We start from the raw sequence: 27,848 nt of genomic DNA on the forward strand, positions 1-27,848 counted from the left end.
TGGACAAAGCAGTTAATATCAGCAAGCTCTCCCAAGGATTCCCAAAGCTTCTCCCTGTATGCAAACTGGGGTTTGAGATTTCCATAAGAGGCTTTGTAACTGAAGCTTGGGACTAGGTGATGTTATTTGCTCTTCTCAGGGCAGATTTAAGGAACAAACAACAGTGATTCTGTTCCTGGTAATTCAATTTGCACAAGATATCACAGGGATGTAATTAGCAGAGTTACTAGTTCTTGACCTCTTACTGAACAAGCTCACTGGAGAATAATTTCCCCTGAGGATGGGAATAACTAGATAGAAAAATAGATTCACCTGGCATTGTTAAGGCAGCATGTTACTGGATCAATGGTTAGCCTGAGCTGTACTGTAGAATTGCCTAGAGGACAAAATCTGGCAATTAGTGGCAGCTATTGACATCAATACCAACAATTCAGCAATGAAATTAAGTAAGAGAAGGGAGCAAAGCAACGATATGGGAGACTACAATTGGTGGGGAAATATTTTCTGTCATTTTAAGAGAGCATTATTTGCAAAACTATTAATTTAAAATATTCTGTAAACCTCCATCTCCTTCCAATCAGTCTTCTTTAGTTTTGGGAAGCACATTCAAAGTCTTCGCTCTGTGGAATTAGTCACTGTATTTAATCCCTCTCTATTGACCATCTGATTAATATTGTGCACAAGTCTGAAAGTGGAAACAATGCACTAATCTACTAACTGTGTCCATGTGACAGAATTTATTCCTCTTATGAAATATCCTCAAATGTTTTCTCTACTAAAGAGCTGTTCCTTGATTTGTGTTCTTTTTAAAGAAATGATGTGTGAAGTGATGCCAACGATAAATGAGGACACCCCGATGAGTCAACGGGGGTCCCAAAGCAGTGGCTCGGACTCGGATTCTCATTTTGAGCAGCTGATGGTGAACATGCTGGATGAAAGGGACCGTCTCCTTGATACCCTTCGGGAGACACAGGAAAGCTTGTCACTGGCACAGCAACGCCTACAGGATGTCATCTATGACAGAGACTCCCTCCAACGACAGCTGAACTCAGCATTGCCTCAGGTATGTAATTAATAAAGATTGTTTTTTTGTTTAGGTTCACCATTTTTTTACTTAATACCACTTACTTTAACCCCAATCAGTATGTATTCCTTGAGGTCCAAATTTTGCTCCCATTGATGTCAGCTGCAGAACTCCTACTGAGTTAATAATACCTGGTTTGACCTCTGTGGGACCTCTTTTCATAGTTAAGAGTAGGAGTAACTCTGTTGACTTGAAGGAGAGCAAGATGAAGGCCTGTAGCTACTGGTTCTTTTGGCTGTTGCTCTAGCATTTAAAACAGGTGAAGGATCATTTAAATCAAAGATCTAATGGTAGAAATAAAGCAAAAAGAATGAGGAAGTTTTCTAGAGACTTTTCTGGATAAGAGTTTTAATAAACAACAAATAAAACTAACTTATGTCAGTTAAGTAAGATACTACACAAACCCACAAAAACAACTGATACCTTAATATTTTAATTCAATTAAGTTTAAATATTTATATAAATTTCATTATCTAAAGTTATCCTAGTCTTTTTTAGGAACTTCAAAATTAACTACTTCAGTTAAAATACTAATGTGATATATTTCAATATTATATGTCAATAAAATTTTAAAAAATATAATAGAGTTAAAAGCAAAGAAAGATCTTACTTCAGTCTGAGTATGTGGCCAGAGGTTGGAAAGATACCATGAATCACAATTCAGGTTTTCTCCATGTTTTTTTCTTTGTGTCTCTCAGCTGTCACTTACTAGGGAATGTGACTGTAACCATGATGGTCCAGGGAGGAATTAAGACAGTGTGTGGTTTGAATAAAGATGTAATAAGGATGAATGAAATGAGTATGACATTTTTTACAGATAGAAAAGGAAAATGGTACCCTCTGGAGTAGGGAACAGCAGTTGTTTAAGGGCTAACCTCAGCAGGTTATTGAAATATTTTGGGATAGTACTGAATAAGAAGGAGAGACTGTAGTCATTTGAAGAACAGCATTAGCAACTTGAGCATTAGCTCCAGACAATAAGAATGCCTGCAGCTGGCTTGGGACAAACAAAAAGGAGTACCAATGATCTTCATATACAGTAAAATCAAGGTTGTTATTTTTCTTTTTTCTCTTTATTTGTGGGCAGTTGAACTTCTATTGTACAGGTGTCTCTCCATAGAAGAGTGGAAAAGAATAAGTGAAAGACAGCATAAATCCTTTATTCAAAGATTTACTGCTGGAAATCTGAAGAAGGGAGGACGCTTTGTGTCTGAGTCCCATTCAGTGTGCTGCTTAGTGCAGAGGCACTCTCCACTGAGCCCATAGTGAGGTATTTTTATTGAGTGCTAGCAGGTGTCTGAGCCCTAATATTTCTGTGTCTCGTATATGCAGAACTCCTGCTAAAATACTGGAGACTAGCTAAAGAAAATAATATTCAGCAGAAATGTCTTACAGAGCCTAAAAGAAACAAATTCTAAGGAAATGGATCACAATATGATTTAGTCTTTATTTCTGACTGGAATAAAGACTAAAATTATATTGTGTTATGTATTTTTGAATGACAGCTGTACACCTCCTAAAAGCAATTGATTTGTCAAGTGAACACTTTGGACTACCACGTACCATTAAGAATGCGTGTTTCAGGTAGCATTTGTCCTTGTATCTAAGAGAGATGTAGGTTTCTCATATGAGAAGCTGTGTGACACACTGCTTACATTTTAAAGCAGAATCAGGGTTTTTTTTCATCAAATATGTTATCTAGATCTTCACGTATTTATTAAATTCTGAAGAAATCTGTTCTTATAAGTACAGAATGCTGGCTTAGTAATAAAACATTCTAGTAATAGAGTCTTTCAAGAATATGATTTTTCTATCACTGCCATCCTATTTAGTTTCATTTCTGGACTTGAGATATTCTACACAGAACTTTTGCAATTTTTTGGTTTATGGTTTTATGAATGGCAAGCTTGCCTTGCTAGCTGACTGTTATAGCCTTATGACAAAATACTTCCTAGGACTTACTACCTAGTGGAGAGGAAGAATTCTCTCTTCACTCAGTTTAGGGGGAGAATACTTAAATACATGCTATCTATATGATAATTATTATTTAGTAGTAATGTGACATCTGATGAGTCTTGCTTTATCAGAGTATATGCTTTTAGCTCTTGATCCCTTGAGTGGTTTTCAAAATTCAATTATTTCTTAGCACTTACATAGTGCTTTGTATGTAGAAACTCTGTATTGACACAGTTATATTCCAAAGCATTTTTGTTAGGACACTGTTTTTGTTTATTGTCTGTTTAACTGTTTGCAGTGAAAAATATGTTCTGGAAAAATCATTACACTTGTAATAAATATAACCTGAACAAAAAGAGCCTGCATGAAAACTCAACCATTTAAAAATCTTGTCTGATGGGAAATAATAAATAACATTAAATAGGAAACTTGAGTTATTAATTAATGCTGTTACAGCTTTTAATGCTGTAGCCAATGACTGTAGATGTCTGTAAGTTTTTATACTGGTCTGCACCGCAACCCAACAATGTATAATTAACTATGTCTTTCAAATTTGAATTACAGAAATATAGTTGTCATGCTAAGTGCTATCACTGAAATAAACTTTATTTCCATTAGATTATCAGTCTTAACATTATGAACATCTATGTGTAACTGAACAGCTACGTTTAAGGAAGGAAAGAAAAAGTGAGCAGGCAATTACAGATCATCTAGACTAAATGAAATAACAGGAAAGACTTTAAAACTTGATTTGGAGGAAAATTTAATAATACCTCAAAAAGCTAATTTAAAAATATGTCAAGGGTTTATCAAAATTGTCTTTATACAAAGTAACTCAATGTGGCTCTTTGGTACCAGACTTTTAAAATTAGGGAACTAAAGTATCCCTGAAATGATATCTTTTGAAGTCACCCCATTTAAATTACTGATAAATGGGGAGTATGTAAGGAAAAGCAATATAATAATTAGTAAGATAAGTAATAAAAGAGAGAGAGGAAAAATTTTCACTTACAGTAGACTGAGGGGATGGAAGGAGAGTAGTAGTAGCTAATAATGTGTTTTGAGATCAATTTTTGTTAATGAGCATAAGAAGAAGCATGCTAGTGGAAATTTTGGATGACACAAAATTGAGTTGAATAGTCAAATAAGGGAATATGATAATACACAAGAACAAGAGTAACAGAGGTGGAATGATACTGCATGGTAAAAGGATGAGGGCCTTGTATCTAGTAGGTAATAAAAAAATGTATGACCTTTTAGGTAGCAGTAGTAAAGAGAGATAATATATGGTTTACAATGGTGGTAGGCAGCCAGTGGGAGGTGCGTGTGAATAAAAGGAAAGTGCCATTTTGAAATATGTTATGTAAGAGATTTCTATTGGAAGTAGATAAATATTAATGCAGTTAAACCAAGGGGTGGTTTGGACCTTATTTATCTGAGTTTTGGCCCAGTAGTGATTGAGATTCAACCTCAAATTGGAAGAGATTCAGAAAAACACTGCTAGAGGAAAGAGGAAGTAACATCTGCTTGAAAAGACTAATTAAAGTTTTCTTTTTTCTGGGGAAAACTGACTTGAGAGGGACTATGTGTGATTTCATAGATTTTCTTGGAGAGACAGGAAAATGGAATGAAAGAAATGTTTTAAGCCAAAAATAATGTTGATGAAGGAATGAATGATTGTAGGGTACCATGAATAAAGATAGATCATTCATCAGAAGAAGGTCGTGAATTACGAAGGAATGGCATCTTAGACAAAGACGTGGTGAAAACCCCAAACTGTTTTCAAGATGGAGCTGGTATAAAAGACATTATATGTCATAATATCTTTGGTTAACGTCTGAACTTGACCCAGAACACCCCATGTTCTTTATTTCAGACTTTATTGTGGAGATACTAAGAATCTAGTCCATAAGTAATATTGTTTATTCTTCCGAAAGCTGACTGTTGGTAGCAGAAGCCGCTAAGGAAAGTGTATTTGGATCTGCACTGCATGTTCCCCAACAACAGGAATTTATTGTATTTAGGTCATGACTCTCAAGTCCAGACAAAAAATTGCTAAATACAATGAACTTCACTGCAATGAGGAAGCATAAGATCTTAATACTTAACAGTATGTTTTTATTTTATTGGAGTCTTCTACTCTAGCATGAGAAAGTGTTCTACTAAAAAGGTTAGGAACTCCAACTCCTTTTTGAGTGCTAGAAAGAGGAAAATGTTCAGTTACAACTTTCTCAAGCAAATTTAACCATAATCTTCTCTAAGCTAAATTGTCTGGAAAATATCACCTTGATTAGCTACCTTGTAAACAAACTGGAAAAATACACTGTATGTCACTGTAAGACTTAGAATGACACATAAGAATCATAAGAGTTATAAATGTACTCTGATAAACAATTCTGAACTAGTCTTGGTTGTTTTATTGTTTCTTTTAGCCTTTCAAGAGTAAGTTTCAAGGTATAAAATATATTATTTATATGAAGATGTTAATAAGTTATCACTCTCTAGTCAAGTTTATTTTTTTCATTAATAATGTACTTGCTCAGTGATTTACCTAGAAGTTGTAATTCACGGAGTAGCTGAGGTTGGAAGGAACCTCAGGAGGTCACCTTGTCTAGCTTGTCTGCTGCAGCAGGGTTACTAAGAACAGGCTGCTCAGGACTGTGTCCAGATGGCTTTTGAATATCTGAGGGTAGACTCCACAGCTTCTCTGGGCAACCTGTGCCACTGCTCAGTCACCCTTACTGTAAAAATTAAAAAGTGTTTCCTGATGTTCAGGAGAAACCTTCTGTGTTTCCATTTGCATTCACTGTCTCTTCAATATTGCATTACCAGAAAGTTCTGATTTTACTGATTGTTTATGATAGCAAATTTTATTTTTTAATGGCTATAGATCTTTTCATGTATTGATCATCGGAATCCGCACCTATGATGTATCTGTTTTAGAACTATTGGCTGTCACCAGTCAACTCATTATTTCTGTGTGCCTTAGCATAGTTTCCAGAAGGATCTGCTCCATGATCTTGCTGGTCACTGAGGTAAAACTGACTGGCCTTCAATTCCCTAGATCTTCCTTTTTACCCTTCTTAAAAATTAGAGTTACATTTCTGCTTTTCAAGTCAATGGGAACTTCACAAGGCTGACACAACTTCTCAAATATGGTGGGTGATGGCTTAGACACTTAATCCACCAGCTCCCTCAGGACATTTGGATGCATCTCATCAGGTCCCATGGACTTGTGCACCTTCAGTTTCCTTAGGTGATGTAGATAATCTCAAAGCTACTCTTCAGTGAGTGGTTCTGCATTCTCGTGGTCCATGCCTCTGCCTTCTGCAACTCGGGATGGTGTGGCTGGAGCACAGTGCCTAGTTTGCATGGTTTTAAACAGCTTAACTGATATGATTTGAATTCTTCTATGCATGGGTATAAAACCTCCTGTCTTTAAAACAGACCTTTTAAAACTAGAGCAGTCCAGATATGTTATTCTTTGGTAGACATCACTGAATAATTTATACTGAGAGAGACCTTTGGAACTCTATTTTCTTTTTTTTTTTAAAACTTATTTTGTTCATTTTCCAGCAAGTTTGAGTATGTTGTGATTCCAGTGAATCTCTGTGGTGGAGATCTAAACACCTAGTTAAGTTTAAATTCTTTTGGATGCCACAATTTTTTTTCCTCTGCAACAGATATTGTCATCAGTATTTAAAAATCTGGTTTTTCTGGATACAGATAGTAGAATTGTTTGGCGTGTGGAACTGCAATACTAAAATGAATTCTTTGATATCCTCTGGTACCCCATAGATTTCAACTAAATTGTAATTGTTAGTTACAATAATTCAGTAATAAAATCAGTAATAGAAATATTGTGGTAATCATTAAGGTTTTATTTGATCTAATAAGATAACATTCATTTAGAAATGCTTACTGGAGGCATGATAGAAAGGAAAATCCAAAGAGGGAAATGTAATGACCTTGTTTTATTGAACCAGTTTATGTAATTTGATCAATGTTAACCTTTAATAGGATTGTGATTAGAGAATTTTGTTGATAGCCTTGCAGTTTCTTCCAATACAGTGAGCAATGAATTTTTTACTGCCAGAGACAAGAAAGGTGCAGGGATCCAATAGCTAGTCAGTAGGGCCATATTCTGAGGTTGTGTTTCCTATTTGGATGTGTGTGTATACAATACATGAATACAAAATACTGGCATCGTCCAAATACATATATAGATACAAAAATAGCCCAACAGAAATAATTACACAGATTTTTAAATAGTAACAATTAAAGTAGACTTTGTTTATTTAAGATTGGACATTTGCCGTTTGGGTGAAAATAATAGCTTGACCCACAGTATTGTTCTCAAAACAGCTCTTACTCCTATGATGAAGATGGAATGATAGCTTTTTTTCATGATTTATTTCTTTCTGGCTATGCTGAAGAACATAGAGTACCAATGGCATCCTGTATATTTGAATGAATAATCAGTACTTTTTCTGAGATTCTAAAAACGTCCTCTTGTGTGAAGGATTTCTGTAAGTTCTCCATCTATTTTTTTTATCTTGGAAGATTATGCGTTTTTCTCACATTTCCAGGGAATAATTTAAAAAGAATTCCAAGCAGTGAAATGGAGATCTGAGTGAAATGTGTCTGAGGTCAAAGTTCCAAGTTTTCTGTCTCAAAAATCCAGTGAGAGACTCTGTATTAATGTGCAAAAACTAAAGCTTGACCCAGTGTTTCTTGCCATCTCTAAATTTCCTCTGTCCTAGAGTACAGTTGTTCAGGATACTAAATAAAAATGTGTTAATTTTCAGGTGTTCTGAATCCATGCAGTTCCCACTAAAACCAGTGCAAGTAGCAAGTCTTTGTGACTGCCAAAATTTGTTTAGTTTACTAAATAAAAGAAGCATTTTCATAAACAAATTGGAATGATGCTTTTTTGCTAATTATCTTAGCTATTTGTCTCAAGATATTAATATTGAGGGGAGCATATTGAGATGTATGCAAAAAATCTTGTACTAAACGTAACTATTAGTTCTAATAGAGTAAATATGCAAATACATGTTTTTACAGGATTTACATGTGTAGGGGGGAGACAGAGCATGTGGAATTCAAAGAAAAATTGGCATTATAAAGTTGCAATGGTTTAAGTGCAATGCAGCACTGAAGTATTAGTTGTGCCCAACCTAAGAAATGTTTAGGAAAGATTTAAGATTTTCCTTCCTCAGTAACAGAATATGCAACATAAGAGCACATGGCAGTTCCTTTTTTTACAAAAAACTGAATGAAAGTTGTTTTCATATTGTTAAATACCGATTTTATTCTGGTGGATGACTCCTAACTAATATTATCTGATAAAAGACAGACTGACAGTATCTGTGGTTTAAGTCAGACAATGCTTTAGCTGGGTCCTCTCTGGACTATCTTTTTTTTTTCTAAACTGCCATCATATTCCCAACAGAGCACAGTCATAGGTATAATTATGCACACAAGTAAAAACTTGAATTATTTTCAAGAATGAGTTTATTTCCTTGCTGTTCTGAAGTTCTGAGTATTCAGTAGCATATTGCAAATATTTATAAGCAGGAGATTTTCTCTTAAAAGCTTTGGACTTCTTGATAAATACTTAATGACTGAAGAAGACTGATGTGACAATCCAGCAGAGGAATATAATGGGATATGGGGGAAAAAAGACAGAAACATAAATATTTAGAGGAGGAGGAACATGTGGGGAATGCCTGAAGCAATCAACAAGACTATGTACTCCCATTTCACTCTGTATCTGCTTCATAAACATTGATATCAATTATTTTAGCTTGAACCAGGTACATCAACTGCTGCATTAACTATTGATGGCTCATTATCTGAATGTTTATAAAGGTATATGAATGAATATGAGAACAAATATAATGGTGCTGGTCAACAGAATAGAGCACAGATGGTTATCCAAGTCCCTATAAATGAAGCTGTTGCCATCAAAATTATAGACACCATAGTTTTCATAACAGCTATAGTCAGTGCCTCTCAGCGTTTAAAAAGCATTTGGACAATGGCTTCAACAACACGATTTAACTTGGTAAGCCCTGAAGTGGTCAAGCAGTAGGGCTACATGATTAATGTAGGCCCCTTCCAGCTGAACTATTCTATCCTGTTACAGAGCGAGGAAAAGCTGGAAAAAATAGTGCAATTTTATAAAGCTTAACTCTGTTAGTTTACTTTTTGCTCATGTCCTTGAAAGTGGATGGTAGAGGTTGAGACACCATCCAAGAACAATCTTGGAAACATATTCCCTTCTTTTTAAGTTCTCTATTAAAAGCATTAAAATGGAGAATATTTACGAATTAGCTTTTAGAAGTGTCTTATTCAGGCTATCTTCTACCTAAACAAATTATTTCCCATACTACTGAGTATTCGCTCAAAACCATAAAATATTAGCAGCATGTTTTTTATTTCAAAAGTAGGGATAATTTGGTTCTCACTGAAGTGTGCAAAGTTTTCCTGTTGACTCTGAAGAAACAGGTTTGTTTGTGGTGATGAATATACATCTTCCATATGATCCCCAGGAATCTGAACTTCCATGTATAGAAGTTAAGGGCCAAGTAGAGTAGTAAATTTACTCTGTATAATGTAGCTAATAATCTGTTCCAAATCATCATTTGCTGAGTATATCTTGTCCTTTAAGTTTTTTCCTATTTAGTATCAGATTATAGGGTTTTTTTTTCTTTTAATCATTGTTGGTGAACTGCATTCTTTACCATGTATGAGATCTAAAAAATCTCAATTATACTGTGACAGTCAATTTGTTATGACAGTCAATCATCTGTCAAAACAGAAAATGATAAATCTTGGGGACCTACAGTAAAGTTCTTTGTTGTAGGTTGGTTTATATGAAATCATGAAGTAACCAAAATTACAGATTTTTTTTCCCATATGTGTGGGGTATGCCCAGCCCTTGCCCTGGAGGGATCTCTGCTGAGATAAGAGATTTTGCAATCACCCAGCAGGACTCCCTGGAAAGGCAACCACTTTGGTCACTGCGAGAAAAGACAAACCCACAATCCTTTAGGAGACACTATGCAGATTTTGTCGTAACCCATTGGTCTGTTCCCATCCCAGATCCCCTGTAACCCATTGGCCTTTATTGATCCCCTGTATCCCTGTAAAGGCAAGCCCAATGGGCCCCTGTCAGAGAGAGGGTTCTCGTCCCTGGCTCTCCGCTTCGCCGGAGGGGACCCACAATAAAGCTGCCTCTGTGCGGAACCAGCCACATGAACCTCTCGTCTCTCTCTCTGGTCTGGCCTGGAGGCTGCCCTGCAGTGCTGAGCTGGAATCACAAGCTGACAATCACTAAAGAGCTGATAGCTTCTGCAAGGGCCCTCCTGCCAGCAGCTGAGGGAAGACACTGGACCCCGGGCAGGCGATTCCTTTCGGGACCATCTCCCCAGACCGGTCATCTCTTCCTGGGTCAGAGCCGCTCCCCCCATCACCAGCTGTAATACATATGGGATTTTTTTTTTTGTAATGAGACTCTAAGCAGAAGGGAACATAGAGATAAATAAAGTGAAGGAGTAGTAAGGAGAAGGTAATGCACAAGTAGATAAACCATACTTCTGTGTCAAAGGGTCAGAATTCTATAAGAAGGGGTAGAGTGAGAGTCAGTCTGCACAGGAAGTGAAGCCCTAAGTCAGAGTTGGTGAAAATCAGTATGGAAGTTTTCCCACTTATTTCAATCAATGATAGAACCAGGCCTTAAAGAGCAAGTAGTTAAGGAGCAAGTTGACCAAAGGGACAGAAAGGGACCTGGGGGTGCTGGTCAGCAGTGGCTGAACACAAGCCAGCGAGTGCCCAGGTGGCCAAGAATGCCAGTGGCATCCTGGCCTGTATCAGCAATAGTGTGGCCAGCAGGACCAGGGCAATGATTGTTCCCCTGTACTGGGCACTGGTGAGGCCACACCTTGAATCCTGTGTCTGGTTCCGGGCCCTTCACTGCAAGAAGGGCATTGAGGTGTTGAAGAATGCCCAGAGAAGGGCAACCAGGCTGGGGAAGGGTCTGGAACACAAGTCCTATGAGGAGTGGCTGAGGGAGCTGGGGTTGTTCAGCCTGGAGAAAAGGAGGCTCAGGAGAGACCTCTCTCCAACTACCTGAAAAAAGGCTGTAGCCAGCTGGGGGTCAGCCTCTTCTCCCAGGCAACCAGCGACAGGACAAAAGGAAGTGGCCTCAAGCTGAGCCTGGGAGGTTCAGGTTGGACAGCAGGAAGAATTTCCTCACTGTAAGGGTGATTAGATGTTAGGACAGGCTGCCCAGGAAGGTCATGGAGTCACCTTCCCTGGAGATGTTTAAGAAAAGTCTGGACCTGACACTTTGTGCCATGGTCTGGTGGACAAGGTGGTGTTTGGTCTAATTGGTTCTATGATTCTGTGATCAAAAGTACTCCGGACATTGTCACTATCAAAATAAGACTCATGAGAGTATCTGAGTATGAAGCGCAAAATTCTGATTTTTGTATTTTTTTTTCCTGTCGTAATGACAAATACCTTATAGGTATTAAACACTGAGACAAATACTGCATTGAAAAAATAAGTTTTTTCATCTCCTGGATAAAAAACAAAAACACTTTCTTTAGTACTATGAATACAAGTGCCATTTGGGGAAATGTGTTTTGGAGATGGAATTTGGAGATTATACACTAAGTTTGTGTTTTTCTACTTCCTTTGCTTAATAACATCAAGTTGACACTGGAAATAATGAATATCCACAATATTAAGATATGCTGAACACATTTGCAATGTTTTCTTTTCTCAAAGGTCAAGTATGAATACTATCTCATATAATTGGTGCATAAGCACATTGTTGCATATATTTGATCAAAACATATAGAAGACAATACTTCTGAATTGGTGAACACTAGGTTCACCAATAATTGCCCTATTAAAGTAATTTTTCATTAGGAGTAAAATCTTGATATTAGAAATATTCCAAGAAAATTGGGGTATTTTAAGATAAAGGATTTCTTATAGTTCACTAATTGATACACATTCATATCAGATCCAGATACTCTGCTGTAATTTGGTTTGCTGTTTGTATCTGCTATAAACCAGCATAAACTTTGTCAGCCAAAACACATTTAAAATTCTAACCCTGTATATGTGGAGAGTAAATCAACTGACTGGTCCCATCTCTTTATGCTTTTTTATTGAATATTCAACTACCTTCAGTATCTCATTTTCTTTTCCAGGTAACTCTACTCTTAGCTGTAATACAAATTTAAAATTCTCCTGCATTAAGAAAGACACCTGTATTTATTTTTCTGTAGTCCTAATGATTTTCAGGGTGAACTACTACTACTTCTTGCCACAACTGTGGCATGCCGTTAGGAGCATACATTCAACAATCTAATAGTAACTTACATATCTTGTATATATTCCCTAGAGAGGCTCAATATTGGATGGTATGGACAGCTCTGAGGAGGTATTGTTTACTGAAACTGTAATTTCAAAAAATGCTTTCAAGAAGCAGCACAGTTTTTCACAAATTGAACTTGTCTGTGCCTTTATAAATTCTCAGATTAAGTCTTCAGAAATAATATCGTGCATGGGCAGATACTTTTATTTCCATGCAAACAGAAACCTCTGCAGACCTTCTGAGTATCAGTGAAGATTACTTGGGAACCTACATTTAAGTCTGAAAGTTGATAACAGGACTTCCAAAACCAAATGTTTACACAAGATCTCAACCTGAATCAGACTTGCAAAAATGTCTACTTTGTCATAAAATTTCTGATTGCACTGTTTCCGCTGGGTAAAATTCTTCTTAATTTAGTCATGCTTGAATCTGAACCATACACTGATAGTTTTCTGTTTTAATATATCCATGATAATTTTGTTTCTTACTTGCATATTATTACAGTGCTATGATAGCAAGAATTACAAGATCAGTAGCAATTTAAGGTAATAAAAAAACCAATGTTCTGATCTTTGTTTGAAGATACAAAAAAAGAATTTCTTTATTGCTGGCTATTACTTGTATTCTCAGATGTTACAGAAATAGAATCACTTTTGCCCTGGACAGAATAAACCAGACGGTACTTACCTTCTAGAAGAATTCTAGCAGATAGATATGAAATGTATGAAATCCTTCTTGTCCTAATCCAGTGCTGTACTTTTGAGTCCTACACCATGATGTCTCTTTGTTTTTCAAAATAACCTTGCTACCTAATTGGCATGGTGTTAGTGATGTGCTAAGACTCCCTTTAAAGTAGTCACAAAAGTGTTTCTTCTACTCATAGTTTAAAATAAAAAGAATTTACACTTACAGATATTTTTAGATCTATTTTAAAGATGACATCCAGATGAGATGAAAATTCTTCTTTCTCACTGGCTGTTTAAACAAATGTAAAGTATTCATATGGCACTGAACGGAATGTAAACCAGAAATTTTCTAGGCCTATACTTAAGAACTGGAACAGCTTTACAATTCTTCATTTGATTTTTCTGGACATGGGAGAATGACTTCAGGCATAACACAAAGGCAAGTGTTTCCAAGTTCATAACCCCATAAATTTATTTCTAGAGTGTACACATACCAGCTGCTCACAAAGAATAATTAAGCAAGGGCTTAATGAAAGGAGGTAAAAAAGGACAAGCCCTGTACTGAGATCGCCAGAATGCTTTCTCAGACTTCTGTCATTTGCAGCTGAGGGCAGCTTTTAAACTTCATCTTATATGCTAATCCTAAAATAGAAGTGTTTGTGTTCCAAAATTGATTTAGTCGCTTTTGAGCCTCTTCTACTTTGTTTTTTGGGTTTTTTTTGAAGATATCACTTAGGATATCACCAGCTGATATCCTCACCTCCATGAAGACCTAACACATATATAAAATCAGCCACAAAAAAGGATTTAGATATTTGTAAACATGCTGGTCTTATACAATGATGTCTTGTCTGAATGGAAGCAATAAAATAAATATAAGAAAAAATACTCATTAATTACAAGCTACTGATTCAGATGCACTTAAAAATCTGGAAACAGATGTGACCACATCCAGTATTAAGTTAAATTTAGTGGACTCATCAATGCAAGTGTTTTCCCCAAGTAAGGAAGAATTGAAAGACATTGGTATTACTGAATGCAAAATACTTTTGGGGTTCTCTTAATACCCCTGCTTCTGAGATGAGTAGAGCACATTGTAGATTGTCCTTACAAAATTCTTCTGTTGTCACTTTTGCACAGAACATATCCTTGAGTAAGAAAGTAACCTGCCTACCTTTGTCCTTTCCATGAGTCAGGTGTGACTCAGGATTGATGTACATCGTCCTCCAGAAGTGAGTTATTTTGTGAGCATGAAGTGTGCTATGTATGAAGAACTGTGACATAAGTCAAAGTCACAGTAGATATTATTAGAATATTCACATGGAAGGTTATACATCAGCAGAATTTTAAATGGTTTGTGATATCTTCTTGTTTGAAAAGGAGGATGCTCTACATGCTGAAGATAAGCAATATGTTTCTTTTTCTGACAGGGTGGTAATTCTGTAAAGTAATAATAAGAGCTATATAATTTGTTTTAGCCATAGTATCCCTCAGGATCTTTGTTTTAATTTCTGTTAGTAAAATCCGTATTTCTAACTATTGGAGACTTGAGGTTCTTTTCTAGGGTGTCTGAACTTTTTCCCAAAAAACTTCTGCAGCTTGTGCCTTCTGAAAGCAATTTTTTGTCATAATATACACACTTGTAGGGAACAGTTTTAATCACTCTTAAGAATGGGTTTACAAGGAATATGGATAAAGTGCTGACGCCTGAGCATGCCCAGTCTTGGATGAACTGCCATTGCTGGAGGAGTTCTTATGGTAATAATGCATGTTTTGATAACCAAGAACTTTTATTGAAATTCAAGTGCTTCTGCAGAAAAGATTCTATTGATTTTTTTTTAAATTACAAAATTAATGTCATTGCATAATCAAACTATAAAACGTTATTAGTTATTTAAAACGTTATTTTTTTATTATACATTGGGTTTTCCGTGGAAGAGAAATGCTTTAAAATGTTTTCAGTCTTTAATTCCACAGTTTTAGAGGAATATTTTGGAAACATTTATTACAAATGCATCTTTGAAAAAAGAAATTTTTTTGAAAACACAGGATTCAGTATTAGTAGCAGAGGCTTCATGTTGTGAAGAAAGAAATTATTATCTAAAAATTACTGTTTTGACAGCTAGACCTATTTTTCAGATCATGTCATGACTGGGTTATTGTTTTTGTTAAGAAAAAAAACCGTTAGAAAAGTTAAAGTCATTTTTTTACAGACATTGAAACATTTTTTAACATCTTAATTCAGTGTTTATAGTTTTAATTTAGAAATAGTCTTCTGTCTTGAATTTGCCTATTTAAAAAGAAAAAATCACCTTCAGCTAGAGTAAAACATTGCAGCTGAAATGGAAGGAAAGTTTTGGGGGTTTTTTTCTGTTTTTTTGTTGTCAAGGAAATCAGAAAAAAATCTGCTCTGTAGTGTAGAAGGTAAAAACGGTGTATTAGAAAGTAAAACAATTAATTGCTAAACTTTAATTTCAAAACAGTGAAATGAGCATGAATATGGTCTGTTACTTACCATTGCCTAGTTCACTGAATTCTTCCTTATATAAATACGATGATTTAGAAAGAAGAGCAGCTAGGACTCTGGCTAGCCATTCATACTCCAGTTTTGGTAATGATTACTTCAGGACAATGTTCAATGTTCACATATGTGGGTTTTTTGTCTTTTTTTTATGAGATATAAAATTGATCAGTATTTCATATGTAGGTGTAAAAATTCCTATCTGCCCATTTCTCTTCTGTTTTAGTAAAAGAACACATGGTGATTATTTTGCCTTCCACAAACATTCCAGTTCCAACTTTATTTATCATTATTCAGTGGCAAAGTTGTTTGCCTCCATTCATAGCTTGCGAGAAAATAGACAAGGAAATACTACGGTGTGGCTTGATCTTGTTAATTCTTTTTTAAAAGGCAAAATATTTAGAAAAAATGAGGGCATGCTTCTATTTAATTAGTTCTTGTTCTGTAGTTTTAAATTAAATGTTTCCTCTTAAAAAAAAAACCAAACAAAAACCAACAACTCAGCCTATATACCCATATAAATTGCCAATAGTTAGATATTTTGCACCTGATTTATGTAAGAAACTTCCAGCAAATTATTTAAGGAGCTTTCCCTGCTAGCTCTCATCTAAGCAGTCTGGTCTCCTAAGCCCTTGTCTCCAAAAGTAATTAATACACTGCATATGACATTAGTGGCTTTATTTTTGAGTCAAATTCTAATGTCTTTTCTAGTACTACCATGACATTCACAAACTTTTTGGCTAGGAAATCTAATTAATATTCTGTTTGGGATTTCAGAGATAATTGGCCTTTAGGACCTTCTGGAACTGTGTAAGGCCATTTCTTACCAAGCTTTGTGTAGAGATGGTTTGAAGCTTATTCTATCACATTCTGTTAATCTGGAGTCCAGTGAACTAAAGCAGTACCTTATAGTTCCTTCCACATTTTGGGCATAGTAGGAACTGACAGCCTTTTTTGTCATTTAGTAGCTAGGAGGCGTTCAGTATTACTGAGCACATGGAGGCAAAAGAAAGGGAGCAGACTGTAACTGAAAGATTTGCAACTTCAGTGAAGTGGTTGGAGTACATTGAGAATAACACACAGGATGGTCTCTAAATTCTTGCCTTACGGCATTTCGGTAGAGTTTAGTTTCAACTAATTGAAGCAAGCTGTCAATTTACATTTCAAAATATAACATGAAGTTTAATTTAACAAGGCTTCATACTTCTGCAGTGTTCTGTAACAGGGTAAAAAGTTATAGAAATTAATCTGATATTTCTACAGAGTAGCTTACTTTTTTTATTTTTTAACACAACCTATTTGTTGGTAGGAATGTTTCTGAAATTATGAAATTCTTCATTTATTTATATGTCCCCTATAGAAGATGTCTCTTTTCTTTCATGGTTTACTGTCTCCTCTGAAAAACTGAGAAACATGTATTTTTTTCCTATCTCGAACAGGTAGATGTTGCTTCCATGCTTACTTTCAATAAAAAACTTAAAAGTGTTTTGCCAAAGTTAATCTTCATTTCTTAGGACTGAGGAGCAATTGCATCAAGGAGTGAGGAGACAACCCATTTTAGACAATTTTTTCTTTCTTTGTTCAGGGTCACTCAGCTGGTAGAAACATTGCAGGAAAATTGAGTCATACAACTGCATTCAGTCAATAATGAACAAATTGCCTTTGTAGATTGCACATATGCTTTTCTTGTTGTAAGCTGTCTCCTGTCTCCTGCAAAGTGAAGCTGAAGACAATGAGGCAGTTCATTTGTTTTTTTAAAGGAAAAAGGTCTTAAATAGCCTAAAACCTACATCTCTCATGTATTATATGCATAAAAAACCCCCTCACATTGACCATTGTTGCATAATTTTTATTCAGTTTCTAAATTATACTAATTTTGAACGTGGTTGTAACAAGACAGAAACCTAATTGGAAAACTTACTTTTTTTAAAATTAGAACTAAGAGTGGCCATGTTTTGAAAGAACAGCTTTTTTTCAAAGGTATAATTTGTGCTTACAGGATAAAAGTACACGTACAATTTTAGTAAGTTACAGATAATGTAATCTTGTACTTCAAACTACCTACTTAGGCATTTAAATAGAGTGTTGAGGAATAATACTCACATTTGTTTCTACTAATTCAGTCTGCAGAAGTAGTTTGAATATGAAATGAAAAATTTAAGACTATATGCTTGGGAATCTGTAAATGGGATGTAAGCACAGAGTGAGAAAATGAGTCTTGTAAAAATTACACTGGTCTGTGATTTAGAAGAGCTCAGGAGTACTTAGGTCTGCCTCTGATGCCCCAGGAAGCCATAGGCCAGTCACTTAAATCTGCTGTTTGTCTTATCTATGAAATTATTTCCTTTCCGTTACTTTGCCTTTTGATGGTTCTCAGATGTAGCCCACACTTTAATGTAACTGGTCATTCATTTCCACTGTTGCTAAAGAAAACACAAGCTCTCCATACACCATGGTGCACATTATTCTAATTTCTTGATATTGAACTCTGTTCAGGTATACATTAGTCTTTGAAAGAGAACAGCAGAGTGATATCCACGTTACTGTTTGAAATTAGGCTGAAAAAGTGTTTAATTAAAGCTTTGAGATGGTTTTTGGAGCAGATTATGTGGACATTCTCATCCGAGATTTCAATGTCTTTTCTTGTTCAAACAGGAACACAGATTCATCAAGAAGCCTGTTTTAATAAAGCTTTTAAGTGACTTTGGAAAGGGGACATGGGGAGCAAATTAGTCTCAACAAATAGAGAAGGATAACCTGTGCACCAACCAGGAAGGTTTAATGCCAAGTCTGTGTGACATTAAGTGAAGCTGAAACTTTTGATTTATGCTACAGGCAAATAAGCACTGTAAGTTTTATGGTGTGGAAACTATTAATGAGATAGCAAAGGAAGCAAGATACTTTGCAAGTTTTTCTCCTTTCACCAAGCTTTCTCAGAAAAAACTTTGTATTGTAGTCTTTTTGCAAAAGTATTTTCTTTTTGCATCTCGTATCTGTTACATTTAGGTGTTTTTAAATTCTTTGCTTAATATTGGACCATAGTCTTAAAAAAAGGGAACTGTTTGCTGTCTTTTTTGAACATCGGTTATTTTTAGGTTTAGGTGTGTAAAATTTCTAGCTGTCTTAAAGCAATAAAAAAGAGCCACATACTAAAATAGTTGAATAACTATAGTGCTTTAGCAGCATTGGTTAATACCAATCTGTATGGGAAAGTGATTTGCATTGCTATTAAATGGGTGCAGTTAATATAGAAATTAATTGCACTGATGCACAATCTTGCCAGATTTTTGTGGTCTTTAACTTAATATGAAAGAGCAATGCAAAAAAAAAAAAAAAAAGTGAGCTTTGAGTTACATGCTTGTGGCATTTATAGCTCCTATTTTGTATTTTAAATATTAACAGTCAATATTTCGTGTGGTTGTGTAGCATGTATACTGTAGGTATTTACTACTTTATGCTTTTTAAAAAGTTATAAATAGAAATGCAGTATATTCTTTTTATCATATGGGCATATAGTGCCAAGGTGCAACAAGAGCTGGGGGCTCCTGGGGATTCAGGGATCTGTTGGGGCAGAGCCTGTCACCAGAGTCCATCCCACCTCCAGCCAGGAGTGGGACAGGTGAGGGGCAGCAGGGCAACTCCAGCCCTGGGCATTGGGCTCCTCCTGGGGTCCCAAAGTTGCTGAGGCTGGGCTGGGACATGAGCCCACAAGTGGGCCCAGCTCCGTGGGGGCCAGGGCAGGTCAGGGGAGCTGTGGGGAGCTGGAGACCACCAGTGCTGTGGCATCACTGGGGTGAGGTCCTGGGCTGTAGGTGGGAGGGGGGAGCCCCAGGAAGAATCAGGGACAGTCAGGGCCGGGCATGACCCAGGATTTACTAAGTTCCCTCCCAAGGGAAAGAGAAAACTCCACATACTCCATTTTAACTTGTAACAAAAGTTTTATTTAACAGGTACTGTGTCATTCAGAGAACTAAAGCTTAATTGTATTTTTCCAGGGTGTAATTACATAGTACTGTGATCTGGTGGGTTTATGAAAGAGGATTCTGCTGCTTGCATGGGGCTATGAAAGATTACACATATACTGTGAACTGTGAAAAAGCTTTTTTTGTATATGTTATTTGTTCATGCTTTGTGATTTTTTTTGTTGATTTATTATTTGAAATGCGTAATTCAGAAGGAATTTCCCAATCCAGTTTTTACACTTACAGTTACATTCAAAAATTCTGATCTTGGAGGTTGTAGAAAGCCGTAAGGTCTTCTGTTTGGCCCATTTGTCTTCAGCAGGATTTAAATACCTGCTAGGGCAGAGTTCTTTTGAAGAAGCAGGGGGCCTTGAAGACAAGTAACATCCATTGAAGTTCATGAAAACTTGAATTCTGTCCCACAGAGATTTAACAGTCATTTGGCTCTTTTTTTAAACTCTGCTAGCAGGCATGTGATAAGCCTAATTATATTTGTCAGAATGACAAAACAGTATAAATTAGCGTGTTTTGTTGTCAATACCTGATTAGGTTACTACTGAGGTTTGTTAGGGATGACAGTTGTCATTGAAATTTTACAATAAAATTACTTCTCAACTAAAATTTCTTGAAATTCCCTCATATGGGAAATAAATTAGTCATTAATATACTATTTATCACAGATGATCTTACCTACTGGTTTAGAGCCTAATAATCTGGACATGTTTCATTATCACAGAGATACTTCATGTAATTGACTGAAGAGATACAGTCAATTATAAACCATCTATGATTCTTACAGTTCTTCCTACATCAGGGTTTTAGTGGTTGTCTAATGTGCAGAAAAACAGGGCACTTCATTTCATAACAAAAAACAAAATCTTCATGAGGCAAAATACAGTCTTGTTACCCCAACAAATGCTGTTTGATGTGTACTTCAATCTTTTAGAATGACTGCCCTTCCTTTCAAAGCACTTTAGATTGGTGGGATACTGTCCTAATGTGACAGCCATAATTATAAAAGCGTCCATTTTGGAAATGAATAAAAAATTCTATTTTGAGTTCAGTAATTACATTTGTGGAGACTTTCTAGCTAATTTAAAATTGCAAAGGTACAGGACACTATTAAGTAATAGTGTCATGCATTTTAATAGTTGTGTGATTCTGAATGATTTCTAGGAGGTTTTTAAATTCTGTGATGCTGTTAAAGATGCTTTTAGTACAGTAGATTGTTCACAGCCCATTCATTGTCAGCTTCTAAATATAAATGGGAAAACAGGTATAGGTTAAATCACTTGAGAGGCTGGGTGATTAACCTAGTTAGCAGGCTCACATAGTCATTGCTGCTCCACATAGCAGCAGTCAGATGGGCATACACCAGTAGGGCGACTTTGTGTCCTAGAGGGACAGATTGCCCTTTTTCTTTGGGGCATCTGAAGCATTCCTGTTACTTTCCCTGACTTAAAAAAAAAATGGCTCAGATACTTAAAAGTGTCTTTTGTCTAACTGCCTTTGATTCCTCAAAGACATTAAGCTTCAAAGTTACTATTAAGCATAACCCAAATTGTTATCCAAACCTCCAGTCTCCAGTCTGTGAGCCTTGTGCTTCCAGTTTCCCTTCACTGGCTTTAGGTAAATGCTCCTCACTGTGCCAGTAATTAGCTCAGAATGTCCAGCAGCTGCAGTCTCTGCAGCCTGCACTGCTGCAAGTTCTTGGTAAAGGAACCTTTATTTTCACCTAGTCATCATCTGTTTTGTAAGAAATTAAAAACCTATGATTTTGCTTCATTGCTTTAATGCTGAAAAATACAAACCTGGTATAAAATGTAGGTCTCTAGAATACCAGATGTTATTTTTTATTGCCTACAGGCTGGCCAACCGAATATAATTGGCTGAGAACATATTTATTTTTTGGCTTCTCAGGCTGCTCAAAACTGATGCTGAATTGTGTGTGAGAGGTCATAGAAAGAGCACAGTATATTATGCTGTTCATCTCCTCTAGGCAGAGCTATGCAAATATCTGTAACTTTGCACACTGTCATCTTTCTTCTGAGTGGATTTATGTCAAAAGAAAGTTGGTCTTTTCTGTTCTTTAATAATTGCTTGTAGTTTAGGTCACTTACCCTATGACCGCTCTCACTAAGGGAATGCAGTTTCCCGTAAAGTAGATCTAATTATGGGGATTGGTTTCATTTGAATTTGTTTTCCTGGTTTTTTTGTCTTGTAATAATATTCTCATGATACAGAACCAACTAAAAAGAAAAAACAAAGCAACCGAAAAACTTAATCTACCTCATCACTAATGAAAAAGTCTTCAGAAAGTCTCCCTTCTTCCCAGAGGGAGAAGTCTGTATCAGGAATACGTAAGTAAATCTATCATATGTATGTGTATAGTCGTCACAGAAACACTCTAACCAGACTGTTACAATTATAGAGCTCTGGTGAAAGAATATGTTTTTCTAAAAAGCTTTGGAAGTATAGACTCAGGCTTACAGTAACTGTGAGTTGAGTGTTGTGTACCAAACAGATAATCTAATTTATGAAACACACAACTAGCTTCTTAAAAGCTGGATATGGTCACCAGAGCCAACCAGAAAACAGGACAAAAAAATCTTAACATTTCATCTCAAGTAAACCTTTTTTTTTCAGGCTAGGATGAGGTACTGAAGTCACTAAGTCAGATGTAGTAGCATGATGATGAAAAATGTGTCAAAAAATACTTTGAGATTTTTTAAAATATTTTTATTCCAAAATTGCTAGTCTGTTAATGAGCTCTCAGTTTCAAATCTATTGAAATTATCTGTATTTTAGGTGCTAAAAGGATATTTTAAAAGTAAAAAAATAATTTATTGGATAAATTGAGATTAACAGTAGTCTGAAAAAAAACCAGATACAGGGATAACATTTCTACTTTCTAATGGACTCATTAGTTTCCTAGCAAGGCCTGTAAGTTGATGTAAGGCAAATTTAGACGTGAGGTAAGATTCTTTGATTATATTCAGTGATGATTATCCATCACTAGTGACATACTAAGAAAGCTTGTCAAGGAATTTGGTAGATTTTTTTTTTTTTTAATTAAGATGCTCATTGTTAAAAATGACCAAGACTTCAGCCTTTTACAGTGGCTTCTCAGTAAAACTTTACATTGCAGCTAAAAGCATATTGCTTCAAAATATAAGGAAGGTAGGAGGAAGATGCAGTAATTCAAAGTTATGTCAAGTGAAATTGTAAACTGGACATATGGTAAGAAAGCCTTAATGAAGACAGTTTACTTAACAATGTAAAAATAATACCATGCATTCTCAGGTACTGAAAATAAAAATGTAGAAGACTACAGCTGAAAAGGGACTGTTTGAAGTAACAAATGAAGTGATGGTGCAGCTGACCATGAAATATGTAATAGGGTATTGAATATGATTTTTTTCCCTTTAGAAACTCTAAACCTAGGAGCAATCCTGTGGTATGGTAGTGCTGATAACACTGGAAAAAGTAAACAAGAAGTGTGTCAACTATGAAATTTAGAATGACCGTGAACACTGTGTGGTCATGACAAAGAAAATTATTTTTGTGTGTAATTAGTCTGCATGTGAATAAAAGCAATTTATTCAGTCTTAAAAGTAGTAGAAAAAACCTGCTATAACACCAATATTCTGATGAAAAGAATTTCACAGAAAATCATGTGTAATAATAAAATTCAGTCAGTATCTTAGCAACTATGTGAGTGAAAATCAGGATAGGCATGCAACTGTTTCTTTGTTTATGATGATACATTGTGGGTAGGAAAAAGAATCTGAACTTCTTTCCAAAAGGTTGTGTTACATTTCCTCATCTGCTTAAAATCATAAAAATGCGAACTCTAAAGTTCTGAGTAGAAATGGTGTGAGTTTTTCTAAAGGGCTCAAGTAAGGCTTCTGTAAAAGAGAGATTTTTACAAAAGTGTGGTCCAGCAGTAATAATTCTTGGCACAACATCAAGCATTCAGTTGGCATGCTGTGAAGCGGAAGAGCTGCGACAAAGGCCCACAGGGGAAGGACGGTGAAAGTATCAAGCAAACTGAAAGGAAGTCACACTGATACTTTGAGGCACAACTTATAGCATTACAAAACAAAAACAGTAAAAATCCCTAATGAGCAAAATGATTCCTTTGTGGATCAGTGGCTCTTTCTGCTGTTGCTTTGTAACCAGTTTGGATTCAGGGCCCTGAATTTATTAATGTGTTACAATGATAATCTGCATGCAAGTTTCCCTATTCTGTTCCTTTTGTTTCTCTATTATAAATTATGTATCAGTATTAATAAAATAATACTTTTCTCTCAAGAGCATGTTTTTAACATGGTGTAGGGTCAGGGAAGCAGTAGACTATGTCTCACAGACAAACCCTGCTCCTGCCATCCCATTGTAGTTCACATAAGCTTAAAACAAATCCCGTGGGCCTGAGTATAAATAGAAACAGCAGCTTCACAAAGTGTTCAGCCTTGTGTTGTTTGTTTGTGGAATGAGAATGTGACCTACTCCAGAGACACAAAATTGCCTAATTTAAAAGGAAGGATTGTGGCAATTAAATAATTTTTGATAGTTTGGTTATTTTATTGATTTTTTTATTATTATCTTGGATCTTTTGAGAAGTAAAAATGTTTTTGCTTTGATACATTTTATTCATTTTAAAACTGAGTACAGAAGTAGCTGACAATGAAGAAGTGACTATTATTTTTGACATTACTGGTTTGTATCTCAACCTCATTGGGCGCTTTTTTCCTCAGTTTGTTGATTTAGTGTTTTAAGCCCATATCAACAGCTGTGTGACACACTTATGTGCAGGTTTCCTTACACTATACATTTCTAAATGATCTATTTTTCTCAATAAAACTGCTTCTGGCACATGATATAAGATATGCTCCAGTGCAGATGAAAATTTTGATAAGTTTTGCTTTGAAAGTTCTTTTGCATAAGAAAAGCCGTATCTGATAATGTCACGAAGGACTAATTACTAGTGTAAATTAGAACATGGCTGGTGATGGATTAAAGAACCAATGTTAGAACTGAGCTGGAATAAAATCACAAGTGCTTTTCTAATTTTATTTTTTAAAGTTCTAGAAAACAGACTTCTTGCATCTGACAAATGGTTGTTTTGCATGTTCTGGAAAGGTGAAGAAGTCCAGGGCTTGCTAGCTATACTTGAGTGAGTTTGATGTCTCTGAGACATCAAACAGATGACAACGGCAAAGTGGTTGCCAGAGGCAGCAAACAGTTGGCAACGGGAAAGCAAGGCACACAGCTGTGCGTAGGCAGAGGCCTGGTGGTTTGGCTCTTTCAGACTGTGACCTTGATTCAGGGAGGAAGTTGACCAAGTTACTGGTTCAGAGAGAGCCTGTTATCAGATAGTTTTCATTGTCAGCATGATGTTTTTGCCCTACTTGCAGGTATAGGAGATTCGAAGTGGGATTCTGCAGCACCTGAAGTTAATTTTTCTTGAAGAAGTCACATCAAAGTAGCAGGAGGAATACCAGGGAGTGGTAGAAAAATGGTTATAGCTGTTCTAATCTCAGTAGTAGAGTAAAATTCCCTGCTGACTCCTATAGCACTGGTTACTGAAGTCTGCACAATACATCAGGAGTGGTGTTGCTGGGAGTTTCTTGTGATCTACTGGATGGTGAAGTGGTGATGGTGTCCTGTTGCTGCATTGTCACACTTTTGCCTCAACAGTGAATAACACGGAATTTTTCCTCAGTACTTTCCTGCATTAATGCTCTCTGCTTCATCTCTGATTTGCTTTCTTGTGGCAGTGCTGATGTTTTCATTAGCTCAGATTAATTTAACAGTGCTCCATGCTGATCTAACTATAGTTACTCTAATTTTTTAATAAAAGCTCTTAGGCATGATTTTCAGGTATAAATTCACAACACTGTGTTTTAAGAGTGAATATTTTTATTCTAACCTTACTAACTCTAAAGCCAAGAGGAATCTTTATCTTTGTTCTGTCAAACTTTCATAAGTGACCTTCTAACTCATAGAAAGAACTTCGTATCTCCTCCCACAGGGAAGGCAAATTACCTGTAACTAAGTTTCAGCTCCCTTTTTGCATGATTTATTGATCATACGAATGTCTTCCTATGGATTATGTTAAGTTTGTGATTCAAAATCTCGATGAAGTGTTGTTTCTCTTCAGAATCACTAGTCAGAATAGTTTCTGTAGGGCTATCTCACTCCATTGTGTTGGTCTAAAACATGTCTAGTTCTGACACCATGCTATTTACTGGTGGCAGTAAATTCAGAATTATATTACTTTCTTCTACACATGAAAAGAATTTAATTAGAAAAAGAAAAGTGGTATCGGGATGGGCCTATCTCTTTTCCTGTTCTGTAGTAGAACTTTTGTTAGCCTTGCCTCTAATAATAGCAACACTCCAGATACTTGCACACTCTTGAATTTATATCACTTTCAAAGCCCTTTAGTCTCTCTTTTAATTTCTGGTTTCTTCAAAAAGGACATATTAATTTCTTTAATTCTTGTAAGTCTGAACATAATACACTTGGGTTATGCCTTGTTTTGGTCAAGCAGTGACAGCTGTCTGCTACCAATAACCTGTAGAAATACAGGGGATTTTTTCTAGTACGACCTCTTTTACTATTTCAAAGAAATGTTTAATATCAAATGAAGAAGTTAAAGCTTTTTAGTTATATGTTTATGCTAACATTAAATTTCTGAAAAGAATAAAGTACTGGGGGTTTTGCATACTGATGCATAATTTCAAGTGCTTTTTTAGAGAAAAACCTTTTGCTCTATACTCAGTATCTAGTTTGCTGGAAATAATTCAGTGAGCACTCAAATGTCCTTGTGGAGTTGATGCAGATTCTACAGTTTTGTGCTTTATTCTCTTTAAATATATGCCATGCCTTCTGAAGTTGTTAATTGTATTCTGTATGATCATTAAGTTATAAAATCCCGTTAATTAACTTTATTTTGATAAGAGCTTTACATGAAGTAACTGCTTTGTATGATGATATAGTAAATGCAGAGTACAAATGGAAGGGAGAGAAATTTTATGTTTTAAGCTGCTATTTATGTTTGAGATCACTATAGATTATTGTTTGAACTTATTCTTAAAATAATCTAATATTAATAAATCAAATAATGTAAGAAATATGATTAATCTGATATGCAGACCAAGAACTCTAAACTTTAACTCTCATCATTTTGTTACATTTTATCTGTTTGTTGTAGAAATTTGTATTCAGTTGAATGTACCACCAGAACAACTTTTTGTAGATGTTTTGTGAAAAGTATTTTTCTTACTGATAAGGCTATATCTATACAAAACTTTCAGTGATTAAGTTAGGACAGCATTTCCACAAAAACAGTAAATCACTGTTAGTTTTCCTTTAATTCATAATGGAAATGTTGTGGAATACTGTGAGAGACTGAAATGTTAAGGGTTATTGACTCAAGCAATCGTCCATTTGCAAAAGCAGCAGTGCTTTGCTGAGGCCAGGTTTGCACCCCCTGCTGAAGGGGAGGAGGAGAGATCTTTGTGTGTGGTGGTGAAACCATTAAGACAGAGGAGGTGTGCACCCACAACCAGAGAATGACCACAACAAACCAGCCTTTCTGAGAATCACAGAATCATCTGAGTTGGAAGGGACCCCCAAGGATCATCAAGTGCAAATCCTGGCTCTGCACAGCACTATCCCCAAGAGTCACACCATGTGCCTGAGAGTATTGTCCGAGTGTTTCTTGAACTCTGTCAGGCTTGGTGCTGTGACCACTGCCCTGGGGAGCCTGTTCCAGTGCCCAACCACCCTCTGGGTGAAAAACCTTCTTCTTTGTTTAGCTGGGTTTTGAGACAGATAGGGAAGATGCTTAAAAGAACCAGATCCGAGAGGAGGGATAATGCTTTCTATCTCACCAATGTCCTCCCTTACACACCTGGCTCAGGTTTAAAACTCTCCTCTGGGGGAGGTATCAGGACATTCACATGTAAGCCTGAAGGTTTTCATTGCATCTGATGGGGCATAACTGGCTCAACTACAGTGGCATGAGAAACAGGAGCTATGCCTTGGAAAGGATCATAAACCATTGAAGTCCCTTGAAGTGCCCCAGGGCCTCTCTTTTCTGGGGCCTTCCACCAGCGGCCTGTGCATGATCCACAGTGTTGCAAAAGACTGTGTTAAATTCCCTCCTAGACAGGTACCTGGGCATTCCCACCTGAACCTGAATGTACAGTAAGCCATTGGAGTCTTTGTTTTG

The 27,848-nt window shown here is 36.1% G+C and overlaps 1 protein-coding gene across 2 annotated transcripts in view; it reads left to right on the forward strand.

Annotated features, from left to right (window-relative positions):
- Positions 1 to 814: 814 nt before the first annotated feature.
- PPFIA2 (PTPRF interacting protein alpha 2) overlaps positions 815 to 27,848 on the forward strand; it is a gene marked incomplete at both ends in the record, with an annotated part of 283,268 nt that continues 256,234 nt past the window's right edge. For both annotated transcript variants that reach the window (XM_082279657.1, XM_082279658.1), the window contains one exon: positions 815 to 1,063. In XM_082279657.1, coding sequence (XP_082135783.1) covers positions 815 to 1,063 — 249 coding nt within the window. The remainder of the gene's footprint in view (positions 1,064 to 27,848) is intronic.

The sequence above is a fragment of the Coloeus monedula genome (genome assembly GCF_965178545.1).
Source record: "Coloeus monedula genome assembly, chromosome: 4".
Lineage (NCBI taxonomy): Eukaryota > Metazoa > Chordata > Aves > Passeriformes > Corvidae > Coloeus > Coloeus monedula.